The sequence below is a fragment of the Harmonia axyridis genome, chromosome 4, assembly GCF_914767665.1.
Source record: "Harmonia axyridis chromosome 4, icHarAxyr1.1, whole genome shotgun sequence".
Lineage (NCBI taxonomy): Eukaryota > Metazoa > Arthropoda > Insecta > Coleoptera > Coccinellidae > Harmonia > Harmonia axyridis.
In genome coordinates this window covers 22,217,488-22,230,876 of record NC_059504.1, presented here as the reverse complement: position 1 = coordinate 22,230,876, position 13,389 = coordinate 22,217,488, and the positions used below count along the sequence as shown (strand labels likewise).

Below are 13,389 nucleotides of genomic sequence, written 5' to 3'. Positions count from 1 at the left end.
TACCCAAAATGTTATCCCTAAAAGTAATTTTTTGAATTGAATTATGAAATCATTATTGAAATCTTATTTCCCTGTGAAATTTTCAGAGGGTTGACGTATTACCAAAATTGGAAATTTATTTTTCTGCGTAGTGTATGTACAAGTTTGGATATGCATACCTTTCCTTGCTAGCATTCAAAGCTGTCCTCTTCTCCGAGTCATTCATCCTCTCAATTTCAGCTTTAATTCTCAAACAATATAGAATGGTTTTGACGAACAATATGGTGTTGATAATTTGTTGAATGAGTAATGGAAGTGTAAAATATATAATGTAAGAATAATTCCCTGGTTCTGAAAAATAACGTAGATGTCAATTTTCGGTTTACTCAGATATTTTCATTGATCATATTTAGTTTTCTGATGATCTTATTATAAGGTGAAATTTAGCTGTATAAATACAATACTATGATGAATTTTCGTAGATTTATATACAGGGTGGCAAAGAGATTGACGCCAAAAAGAAAAAAACAGGTCCCTCGTGTCATGGGCTATTCGAATAACCCCTATGTAGGTTATGCGATTTTTCACGGTTTTCGAGTTATGAATTTTTTTATGAACTTTGAGAATTTTCGACTTGACCTTCTTAAAAAAGATTTGAACAAAAAGTGCAAGACTTTTCTGTGAAATTTTTTTTTGTAACTTAATCTCCATGAACTGTTCTTTTATACATAAAACAACCAGCTTCGTAACTTTGATAAAAATTATGGAAATGTTGGTCTCAAGTGAAAAATTTACTTGAATTGGATTATGATCTGAATTTTCGAATCAAAATTAAAAATGTAAAAAGGCTAATTCACGGTTTCTTAGTATGCTTAAAAACTGCACTCAGCAGTCAGCTTTTAGAATTATTAATAAAAAATGGTACTTGATAGTCTACTTTTGCTAGAATTAGCCTTCAAAATCAGCCAGGTGGAAAAAATAAAAAACTAGACATTTACTCAAAAAATATTATTTGCCATTTTAAGATTTTTCTGATCAAGTTATGATAGAAAATGCTGAGAATTAATGAAAATTAGCTTCAGATGTTGGTCAAGAAAAGTTTTAGATAAAAAAAGAAAAAGCTATGGCAATAAATCATACATCATAATGTAAGTACAAAATTCTCAAAGTTCATAAAAAAATTCATAACTCGAAAACCGTGAAAAATCGCATAACATACATGGGAGTGATTCGAATAACCCATGACACGAGGGACCTGTTTTTTTCTTTTTGACGTCAATCTCTTGGCCACCCTGTATTGTAGTGTTTGAATATTATATGCAGTAGAGAGCATCAAAGTTTTGAATTTGTTTTGACATAATGACGTACTCAATTTGGATATTCTAGTAGTATTCAATTAAATTATTCAGAAGTATCCAAATGGCCCACATAAAATGATTCATTCGAAGTTTTTCTAAAAAGAGCCAATTTTTATTTGGAGAGGGACATCTTTTCTGACTGCAAATTGCCATTGCCTCTCTCATAACTCTCTCATGAATCATAAATGGTAAACGGGGTCAAGTGATTCATAACTTTGAAGGTTTTGCAATTCTATATTTCCGGTTGGCGTTTTTTTATGCGGTGTAAAATGCTCTTTGAAAGTGATGGGAGAAGATTTCGATTTTCCGAAGGAATTGTAGACATTGGGATTTCGAAATAGTTTCTCATTTGCTTTAAGGCATTTATTGAATTCTAATGGTAAGTGTCTTCTAGAGATAAAATAGTCGTCTCGAGGCAGTTTCGAGCAAAGAGTCACAAATTTATATGGGCTGAGAGCACTTCAGGGACAAGTAGCTTGTCTCTTGGGCGCATATAAATTTGCCTCTCAAGTAGACACGTACTTTTATTCAATGTTTTTGTCAACATTTTGTAACACACAGGGGATTTGAAAGGGTTGACAATAACAACTAACTTATGAATTACAATAACTTTTATGATAGAACTCTTGATAAAATCCATATTCTTGAGATTTCATAAGTTTCCTTTAATCTTATTCAATATTGAAAGTATTTGCAATAATCAGCATGGTTCACACAACTGTAGTACGAGTAGAATAGAAATATTTGATCTCTATTTGTATTTTTATTATTGTATTTCTGTTCTCGGACATATGGAATACTTCTCCAAATACCAGAAAATTAGTAGAAATTTCCGAAATTGCACGAACAAGAATTCAGAGGAGCTTGAAGAACCATAATTTCCATCCCCATAAGATTCATCTTGTCCAAAAATTCATTAAAGACAATCTCCATCGACGATTACAATATGGTGAACAGTGGGTGAAAGATTTTGAATATCATTTTTTTATTGGTCTACAACTTTGCTTCCGCCGTTTTGAAATAGATGGCTGTAGCGGTAACTGATAGTCGAAATAAATAGATCGTAGATGTCATTCACTTAGCTTAGGTATTTGCAAACATTACGCCATACAAATATAACTCGATTTGTGTCTGCATCATGCATCAGTTATTCTCGATTGAACATGTCAGCTTACGAGCCAAATGCTCGTCATTTTCGGGAGGTTTCAATTTTCGGCTTCAATATGAATAAATCTGCGGCTGAGGCTCATTGAATGCTTTCAAATACCTATGGTGAGGCCGCTATCATAGTATAAAGAAGGATAGTAATCCAACCAAACGGGGTTAAAATTTGACGGCGTGGAGTGCACCAATAGATGTCGCTGGGGATTTACCATCCAGTGCACGTCTTAGCTTATTTCAGGACGAAGCATGTCGTAGCTTGATTCTGGTACATACTTAGGTTTCGGACAAGACGTACCTCGATAACAGATGGTGCTGACCCAATAGATATAGATGTCGCTGTATTTTAAATCTACCCTGGAATCTAAACCAGTGGCGGATACTAAAGTTGGGCGGATTTGAATCGCCTCTTCAAGTTTTTTCGAACGTGATTATATCGAAAAATTAATGATTGATTGTTTTCTCAATTCTGGAATTATTCGCATGTATGTATATTGTATATACTTTGTTTCGGCGTTAGTCTGGAATAAAATTCATTTTCTTCAACCAATAACTGAGAATAAAAATGCGTAAACCCGTTAATCGATTATTAATTTTCTCCAGTTTTTGATAATAAAATGTTTTTTTCCTACAACCCTTTGGCTGCAAACTACCAAACTTTCAAATGTAAATATATGTCATGTGTGGGCTCTTTGGAAATTTTATGAAAAATGAAATATTTCCATACATTTGTAACTTACATGTACATTTGACTTTCATGTTGTTATAAGGAAAATAAATAAATAAAACCGATTGGTATGCTGAGTTTTCGTTATATTTACATAAACATAATATATAATATGGCACAATTTCATACATTTTGCGTATATCCAAAACGCCCATAATGATTTGGATGAAATTTGGTATTAGGATGGTGTTTTGAAAAACACCATTAAAAAAAAAACTTATTTGATAACTATTTATGATAGCCTTTCCAAATGAGAACACCGGGCAAAGCTCGGTCATCAGGGTACTAATTCCTAATACATGCACATGTATTTTACGTAAAAGAAGCAATTTGATTATGCAATTCCGGACATTTTCCCTTCGATAATAAAATGTGATTCGAACAGACAAATAATAAATCAAATCTTGATATATAATAAAATTGTAAGGGGTCCGACGTCTGTACATGAGAGATATTTGAAGAAAACCAATGCTGGGAGATCTTATATGAGTATTAGAAGGCAGAACAACCATTTTTAAATTTTTTGTCTGTCTGTCTGTCTGTCTTTTTGTCTGTATGTAAATTCGTTTGCGCATCACGCAGAAACTACAGCACAGAATTTTATGCGGTTTTCACAGTTGTGTTCCTGAAGATCTAACTTAAAATCTGGTATAGGTTTCATTTTCATACGCCCTCCAGAAGTACAAAAAATCGAAAAATACGAATCCCAACGCAGGTGAAACCGCGGGCACAGCTAGTATCAAATAAAATATTCATTTATTCATTCATTTATATAGCAGAAGTTTTTGTCAATCTGAATCCTTGTGTATGAAATGAGTCTCTGTGAATAATATAATAGTATTCTATGATAATATCATAAAATCAGAATCATTGACAATCTTTTTGAATATAACTCAACAATCTTCATTTTTCTAAAATTTCCTAGAAAATATTATATGTATACTATATGGTATATATTGTTATGATTCCTGTTCTATTTAAATTGTTTAATTCAATTTGATGTTGAATTTTTATTCAATTTTTTTTTATCAGAATCAATAATTAATAAAAAATCTAATTTTGGATTGTCCGCCAGAAAAACTTTACAGTTTATGTTTTCACTTGATTTGTCCTCCTTTTTCTTCTCGATTTGGTCCTCTATATTTCGATTCACGCATGTACTTTCTCGAAATATTTATTATTTTAGAAATTTCTCGTAGGTATCTAATTTTTCCAGCCAGCGTACTTTTCACAAAACTGCATTCTATTTTAGCTTCTCAATATCTTCAATATTCATTATTTATCAATTAACTGAATGACTTCTCATAAATTCTCTCCATTCACGTTGACTTTTCTCCAAAAAACTCCCATTCGTTCATGTTTCCTCTCGTCTCCATGGTTTTTATTTTAATCATCAACCATTTATATATTATAATACTATGATACTGCAGCCTTCAGAAGGTGTAGGAGTTGACGGGTTAATTTTTTTCGGGTTCTGAAGAATACTGAGTAATATAACTCAACATATTGTGAAGCACTATGTAGATAAGATCATCGCATGATTTTCATATTATCAAAGCCATCTGATTTTCCCGATATATTTTCTTTCTGTGAGAAAGATATTCAAAAAATTTGCCATTTTCAATTCCTCATTCCATCCTGCAGAAAATTTGTCTCCTTCCAAATTTCGATACAGTCGATACTTTTCTCACACAGAAAAAATATTGCAAAAAAATCAGCCAGTTTTATTATTGTCAACCCCTAATATGAAGTTAAATGATTAAAAGAGTTATGCGAAGAACATGCATCCACATAGTACTTCACAATATGTAGAGTTCGTTACTCAGTGCACTTTTAGGAGCTCCACCTTGGAAAGGTGAGCGATTTCGAAAAATAATCATATTAAGTTCCCAAAGTAATTTTCATCGAGGAATCAGGTCCTAAAGTCCTTCGCATTTTATAATAATGATAATATAGATATGAAAATGGGACAACAACAATATAGGCCTCAATTATTACGAATTCCATCTTTTTACAGACTACCTGTATACCAATAAATTATATAATTCAGAACTATGACACAACAGTTTTTACAAAAGTTGAAACTACTCATGTCCGTATTTAATAATATAATAATTTTGCGGTTTCAGGTAATGCTGTTTTGGCTGATTTGAGCCCAAATTCATTGAAAAGAAAGCTGATATGTAGCAAACATTTCAATGAAATATTCACCCAATCGACCAAATTGCCGCTAAATGCTGAGCCATTCCGCTATATCAGCGATGAAAGCTCAGGAAGTGAGTCAGATACGGAAAATTCGGATAATCCAATAGCGCACATGAATGTTGTCCCGGTTACAAAAACATATCCGGGCCCGTCAAAAACGAATTCAAGTGGCCGAAATTATCACATGGAGATTGATCTAATTTCTTCAGATGGTTCTCTTCATGAACAGGAGGATGAAAATTGGCTCAGAGATCTTTATAATCTTCCAACGAAGTCAATTGGAAGTGAAAAGAAAAATCGTTTATTGGAAGAGGAGAACAAACGGCTGAGACTTGAATTGGAGAACAGCAGGAAAAAACTCAACAACACGAAGGTGCAATTGAGAAATGCTAAAAAGAAAATTATGAATGCAGAACATCATACAAAAACATTTGGAGAAGCATCTATAACCGGTTTCGCAAAATCTTTAATAAATATGCAGGTACGTCATAGGGCGAAATCCCCATGGCAAGCAAGCGAGAAACGGGATGCCTTATCCCTCTTTTATAGGGGCCCCAAAACTTATAGATATTTACGGCAAAAAGGAATTAATTTACCAGGGATTTCAACTCTGAAATCATGGATAAATAATTTCAATTGCAAACCTGGGTTCAATAAAAAATTTTTTTACAATTGTCATTGAAGGCAGATTCCATGATGCCTCGTGAAAAAAATGTATTCTCATGTTCGATGAAATGAGCATAAAGAGGAATATAGATTATAATAAACACACGGACATGATAGAAGGTTTTGAAGATCTGGGAGAATTCGGTAGAAAATCTTCTCCTGCAAGCCAGGCTCTTGTATTGATGATAAGGGGAATATACAGCACATGGAAAATTCCTATTGCATTTTTTGTATCGGATGATGGGGTGTCATGCGAATCCTTATTGCTCATCATTAAGAAGGCTTTGGAAAAACTTCGTGGATCAAAACTAGACACGATAGGCATAGTTTGCGATTTGTCAAGTACAAACAAAAAAATGTTTAAACAATTGGGAGTTGAAAAAACGAAACCATACTTCCATTTAAATGAAAGAAAATATTTCGCATTTTTTGATGTCCCTCATCTCATTAAGTCAGTAAGAAATAATTTCATTAACACTAATTTGATATTGAATGAAAAATATATTTGCTTCTCAGATATAAAACAAGTGTATGATATTGATAAAAAAAGCTCAACCGGAAAAGCCTTGTTGAAACTCACAGATAAACATCTCAACCCTAACCTTCTTTATACTATGCCGCTATTAGGGGAAGAACGTGCCGAGAGTGGTTTCAACTCTTCAAGAAAGGTGATTTTGACGTCGAAGGCCAGCATGGCGGTGAAAGAGAGAAGGTTTTGGAAAATGCAGATTTGGAGGCATGCATTTATCAAGACTAATGTCAAACGCAACAAAAATTTGCAGGATCATTGGAAGTGACGCAACAAGCCATTTCGAAACGCCTGAAAGTCATGGGAATGATTCAGAAACAAGGAAATGGGGTGCCGTACGAGTTGAAGCCGATAGATGTTGAACGGCTTGTGAACAGATGCTTGCAAGGCAAAGACGGAAAAAAATGGTTTCATTATGATAATCCTAAGCGCAGAAAATCATGGGGATACCCGGCCATGCTTCCTCGTTGACGGCCAAACCGAATATTCCCGGTTCCAAGTTCATGCTCAGTATATGAACGAGCTCGGAGTAGTGTATTATGAGTTGTTAAAAACAACTGGAACAATCACAGCCGTTATCGAACGCAATTAATGGGTTTGAGTCGAGCATTGAAAGACAAACAGCCACAATATAACGAAAGAGATGATAAAGTGATTTTACAGCATGAGAATGCTCGGCCCCATGTTGCGAAAGTGGTCGAGACATATTTGGAAACGTTCAAATGGGAAGTCCTACCCCACCTGCCGTATTCTGCAGACGTTACTCCATCGGACTATCACTTGTTTCGATCAATGGCACACGGCCTGGCTAACCATCAGTTCTGATCCGATGGAGAAGTAAAAAATTGGATCGATTCGTGGATCGTTTCAAAAGATGACCAGTTTTTTAAACGCGGGATTCGTACGCTGCCCTAAAGATGGGAGAAAGTATTGGCCAGCGATGGACAATACTTCGAACCATAAATGTATTTTTACAATAAAGCCTCGAATTTTGGAAAAAAACGGCAGAAGCAAAGTTGTACGCCTATGTATGATTAGTATGCTCCTCTGTTGGATAATCACTTTTGTGAATGATAATGTAAACAGCTATAACTGTATATGCAGAATTGATTCAAATGCTAGATTTCTGAGAGAACAACACATAAAGTATCCAGGTAAGGTGACAACAAATTGTCTGAACGCCGAGAATTTAATTTGATATCCATTAATATACAGACGTGAAAGCATTATTCAGCTAAGGTGAATGTCTGGTCTGGAATTTTGGGGACCCTGTGGTTGGTCCCTTTTTTTCAATAAAAATTTTACAAGCCGATTAATTGACTGAAAACAGATGTTGTTCAGCTACATTATGCAGCCCCTGTTAGTGAATAATTAGATTGGGAAGAGGAAGAGAGGTCTTATTGAATGACGTCCAAGCTCCAAGATCTTCTGATCTGACACCTTTAGACGGTACCGAGAGCGGTACCTTCATCTCTAGAAGACCTTTAGTGTTAGCTTGTAATGAAATAACATATTAAGTGTAATAGAAATGTGAGATGAAATGTTTAACAAGGACACTATGGCTATTTAAAAATGAAGGAAAGGCAATTGGATCATCTTTTAAATTGAAATAGGTCAAGAAAGTCGGTCTACTTGATGTCCCTCATCCATAACTTTTAATGAGGTTTTCGCATCGAAACGAACGCAAAACGACATTTTTAGTATATTGCAAAACCCTAAAAATCAACACCCAGCATCCCGACAACAAAGATATTGTGGACCCATGTTTTTGATACTTCCTTTCTTGATTTCGTCCAAGTCGTTAATCGTCCCTCTCTATTTGTATTTTCGATTCAAGAATTCCAATTTTCTCTCTGATGATCATAATTGTTCTGAAAAAAGATCTTACGTGTTTCTGTATTTTCCAGCAAACATTTATTTTCTCCAAAGTAAGGATGCATTGCTTCTGGCATTATGGTTGTGAAACTGAATAACGCTATCATCAAAACCCACAGTATGGGAAATCCCCACCCATACAAGCAGTATTGCAGCAATCTTTTCCATTCTTTCTTTTGAAGTGGCCCCGACAGAGTCCTTGGTGTTCTGCAATGATATGCTACTGTCTAAACTCATCTCTAAATAAAGACATAATGTGTGATAAAGTATTTGTTATCATTCATTGTTGGGAAAAGTTCGAATGAAATTTCATAAATAATTTGAAATTTCACTCGATTTTTATAGGGAAATTATATTCGAAAATAGGTCTTAAATGCAAATTTATTACTATTTTGAAGAATTTTTCAGAAATTCTTATGAACTTCAAAATTGTCCCTTATTTTTCAACTTTTCACAAATGCAGAGCAATTTGTGAAAATTGCCGTTAAGCTATTCAGAAATTCATCAGAACCCACAAAGATATATAATCAAAATTGATTTTCCATTTATAAGAGGTCAATTGACAGATATATTGATTATTGAAATTCTATTCTTCTTACGCTCGCTGTTTCTTTGATAATTATTTGTGATCCAATCTTAATGCAGGACCAAATCTCAAATGGGACCAATAGAACACGAGGATTGAGATCACTGAAATTTCAAGATTGTGAATGATGTTTTAATCTTGCGAATATCTTGAAATTCTGCAAGAAGCTTGAATTTGTTACCAAAGTGTTATAGGTTTATACCCTGAAAATTTGAGTTCTTTTCGTTGGGGAGTTATCATGTTTACGACCGGACGGACGTTCTTAAATTTTCGAAAGGATAGACTGAGAACGAGCGATCTCAAAAAGTTACTAATATTGTTAGAAAAATGTGTGCATTCTTATGGTCATAGGTGCAAAATATGTAGAATTTTGATATAATTTTCTAATTTTACGAGAAAATCAATGAAACGTGAGAAAAGGATTTACTCTTTGTTGGTCTAAGGCTTTGTTTGACATGCGAGGTTTGTATGTTTTATGCGATTCTATTTCTCCTTGAAGAATAAATACTATAAACAGGTTTCCAATTCGCAAGTGAATGAATTGTTACTCTTAGAATTACACAGCAATGTTATATGTGGGTATTTCCCAGATGAAATAATAAGTACAAATTGCGAATATGTTACGATATTGAACAATGTTTTAATTTAGATGAAATGAAGACGCGTCAAGTCTTGTGTAGATATAGCTTCTAGGATCTAGGTTAACAATGTTGTGTTGGTATTTGTTATATCGTAATCATATAAATCAGAGATAATTTAATTTAACTAACCACTAATTATCTATCCAGATAAGTATTTTTCCTCAATAAACAACGCAATTTTTTTATTCCCTTGAAAATTTGGTTTCGTAAAATTAACACATCCTCCTAGTCCAGGAGGAATCGGCGCATGAGTACCGAAAACTATTCCAACTCAATTTTTTTATGTGATCCTCTTCAAATTGTCCTACTGATAATATAAATGCATGTTGCCATGGGGCAACCCCGGGCCTTATTGTTTAAACCGAAATTGTTTAAACAATTGCAAGGAATTGTTATTTTTCAACCGGACAATTTTTTTTTATATTCTGTATTGAAATACAAATAAAAAAGGCTCTTTGACTTTTTACGATAAAGTTAATATTTTTAAAGATATAAATTTTTAAAGGTTCGAAAAATCTCAAATTTGGGTACTTTCGACCCATGAAAAATATATTTAAAAAAAAATAAATATTAATAATATTTTTTTCTTAATTCTTCATACAATAGTTAATAATATTGTAAATAGAGATCTTAAAAAATTTCATTGTTTATACCTGTTTTTTAATTTTTAATTTCGCGCACTCACAAGTATGCATCGCTTACCTTTAGGTATCGCCGTCTCTCTCTGACTCATGCGCTGCCTCTCTGTGTCTTGAATCATTATTTATCATTTATCTTAAAAACTATCAACTTTATCAAGATTTTTAATTTTAATTACATTTTCCGATTTATGCTTAAATAACTTTTGAAAAATTGATTTCAGAAAAAAATTTATACAAAACAAATTGTAGAAAATTTAATCATTAATACCATTGCTCTCTTTAAAAATCTTGATAAAGTTGATAGTTTTTAAGATAGATGATAAATAATGATTCAAGACACAGATAGGCCGATGCAGCGCATGAGTCAGAGAGAGAGCGACGCATACTTGTGAATGATTCAAGACACAGATAGGCCGATGCAGCGCATGAGTCAGAGAGAGAGCGACGCATACTTGTGAGTGCGCGAAATTAAAAATTAAAAAACAGGTTTAAACAATGAAATTTTTTAAGATCTCTATTTACAATATTATTAACTATTGTATGAAGAATTAAGAAAAAAATATTATTAATATTTATTTTTTTTTTTTAATATATTTTTCATGGGTCGAAAGTACCCAAATTTGAGATTTTTCGAACCTTTAAAAATTCATATCTTTAAAAATATTAACTTTATCGTAAAAAGTCAAAGAGCCTTTTTTATTTGTATTTCAATACAGAATATAAAAAAAATTTGTCCGGTTGAAAAATAACAATTCCTTGCAATTGTTTAAACAATTTCGGTTTAAACAATATGGCCCGGGGTTGCCCTATGGCAACATGCATTTATATTATCAGTAGGACAATTTGAAGAGGATCACATAAAAAAATTGAGGTGGAATAGTTTTCGGTACTCATGCGCCGATTCCTCCTGGACTATCTGAAAATTTGCCAAATATAGACTACATCGAAGAAAATTTAAATTTAGTTATACATGAAACCTTAGTAATTTTCTGAGAGTTACTTCAAGTTCCTATTTCATGGTATTGAATATTTTTCCGAGAAAAAAAAATCAATTTGAGAAAATATTGATAATACTCATCTTACCCGAAAGAGAACCATATATCAATACACATTATGTGTAGCCAGGTGAAACTCCATATGCTGGAGAGTAGTGATAGATATCCTGAAACAAAAAACTAGTCTAAAACAATGGTTGGATCAAACCGAAAATCATAATCATGCAATTAATTCATCAAAATACCTCGAGGAAAAATGTATCTAGACCTAGACAAAAATTATTTCGGTTACATAAAGAATTTAATTCATTCACATTTATTATGTCTCATGTAATCGCCGCCTACTAATTCACACTTATATCTAGCTCCAAGGTTTTTTCTAATCTTCGAAACAAATTATTACCCATCTTCTTTCGAAACAACCAACGTAATATGTTGTAAAGTCTCTATAAACTAAAAATATGAGGAAATCCCTGACGTGAAGTCAAGTTGATTATGCCTATACAGTAAAAACATTTATTTGGTCTCTAAGGGCGCAATTGGCGCATGAATGACGAGCGCGCTGAAGCTCCTGATGCCAAGTCAGTGTTTTTTCCCAATTTTTAACGTTTCAGAAACACGAATTTTGGAAATTTGATTCAGACTTCGGAGTGAATAACTTCTGTGCTCTATACAGGGCGATTCAGTATCAAGATTTCAGGCCGTATTTTTCAGACTAAGATAAGACTTTTTTCCATAAACATGTGTTCGCAAACGTTTCGTTACCGAATTACAGAGCGTTTAAGTTTCAAGATTTTTTTAGTTTTTTCTTCATAGCCCTTTCAGTTTTTGAGATATTAAAGATCAAATTTGAAATATAGGTTCGTTAGGTTTCCTATTTTTAGTTGATGTTTGAGGAAACTTGTTATTCTGATCACAAACTAAATAGTTTTTTGTTTTCAATAATAATAGGCTCCTTTCTTCAGTTGAAAATTTCAATTAAATGTAGCGAATTACAAAAAATGATTTCACTTTCTTCTCGATAACGATCGCAGATGTATAAAAATTACAAGGGATAAAAAATTCATGATCAAAATATAGAATTAATTTAATTGTTTAGAACCCGCCAGTAGTGAAGGGGAGACTGGGGAGGGTTGATGCAAGGGGAGGTTTGATACACGTTCAAATATCCCGCCTCGGGCCTTCAAAAAAGGCGTAATCGCGTGCAGTGCCTCTATGAGTGTGGAAATGGTGTCAGTTGAAATCTAGCGACTATTGCTTAACGAACAAGAGTTTTTGAGCATAAAGTGTGTTTTCTACATATTAGATGTAAAAATTTGCATAACATACGTAAGGCTTTATCCCTTTATCAATGAAAACTAACGAAATTCTTCACTTTATTCTTGATGCGCATTTCATTTAGAACATAGACGCCAGTAGTACAGATCTTCAATCGAATATCATAATATGTTCACGTCCTATAATTCTGAATTTATTCGATTATTCGAATAATTCATTCAAACAACTATTCATGCTTGATTATTCATGAGTAGTCATGAATATTCAACTATTCGTTGATTATTAAATGATTATTCAGTGATTATTCAATGATTATTCAGTGATTATTCAGTGATTATTCAATGATTATTCAATGAATATTCACTCAATATTCAGTGATTGAACTCATGTTTTAATGAACCAATAAAATCCGAGCGTTTTGATGAGTGAATATACCCGTTGCGACGTGGTATAATCGTTTTGGTGTTTTGCCTCTCGCCATATACGCTCTATTAGTTTGACGTCACACACCGCCATTTTTGGTTCTCCTGTCAGTGTTCGGAATCCAAACAAATAAATTGTCATTCAAATTAGTACGGTCTCGTTGAAGGAATTGGCTTATTTTCATAAATAAGAGTATTTGAGGAACGATTTCAGTATTAATTGATAGACCGAAGGAACGAGGTTAATACCAGTAACTTTGAATCCTGTATCATTCCCCAGATTTTGTAAAAAGCCGTGTTTATTAGTTGAACCTCAAGTTCGAACT

General features: G+C 33.3%; 1 protein-coding gene across 1 annotated transcript in view; it reads right to left on the bottom strand.

Moving 5' to 3' along the window:
- Positions 1-13,389, bottom strand: part of LOC123677622 (probable G-protein coupled receptor Mth-like 11) — a 36,607-nt gene that overhangs the window by 4,328 nt on the left and 18,890 nt on the right. The window contains exons 3-5 of the mRNA XM_045614262.1: positions 11,452-11,530; positions 8,514-8,707; positions 159-330 (exon numbers count right to left, since the gene is read on the bottom strand). Coding sequence (XP_045470218.1) covers positions 159-330; positions 8,514-8,707; positions 11,452-11,530 — 445 coding nt within the window. The remainder of the gene's footprint in view (positions 1-158; positions 331-8,513; positions 8,708-11,451; positions 11,531-13,389) is intronic.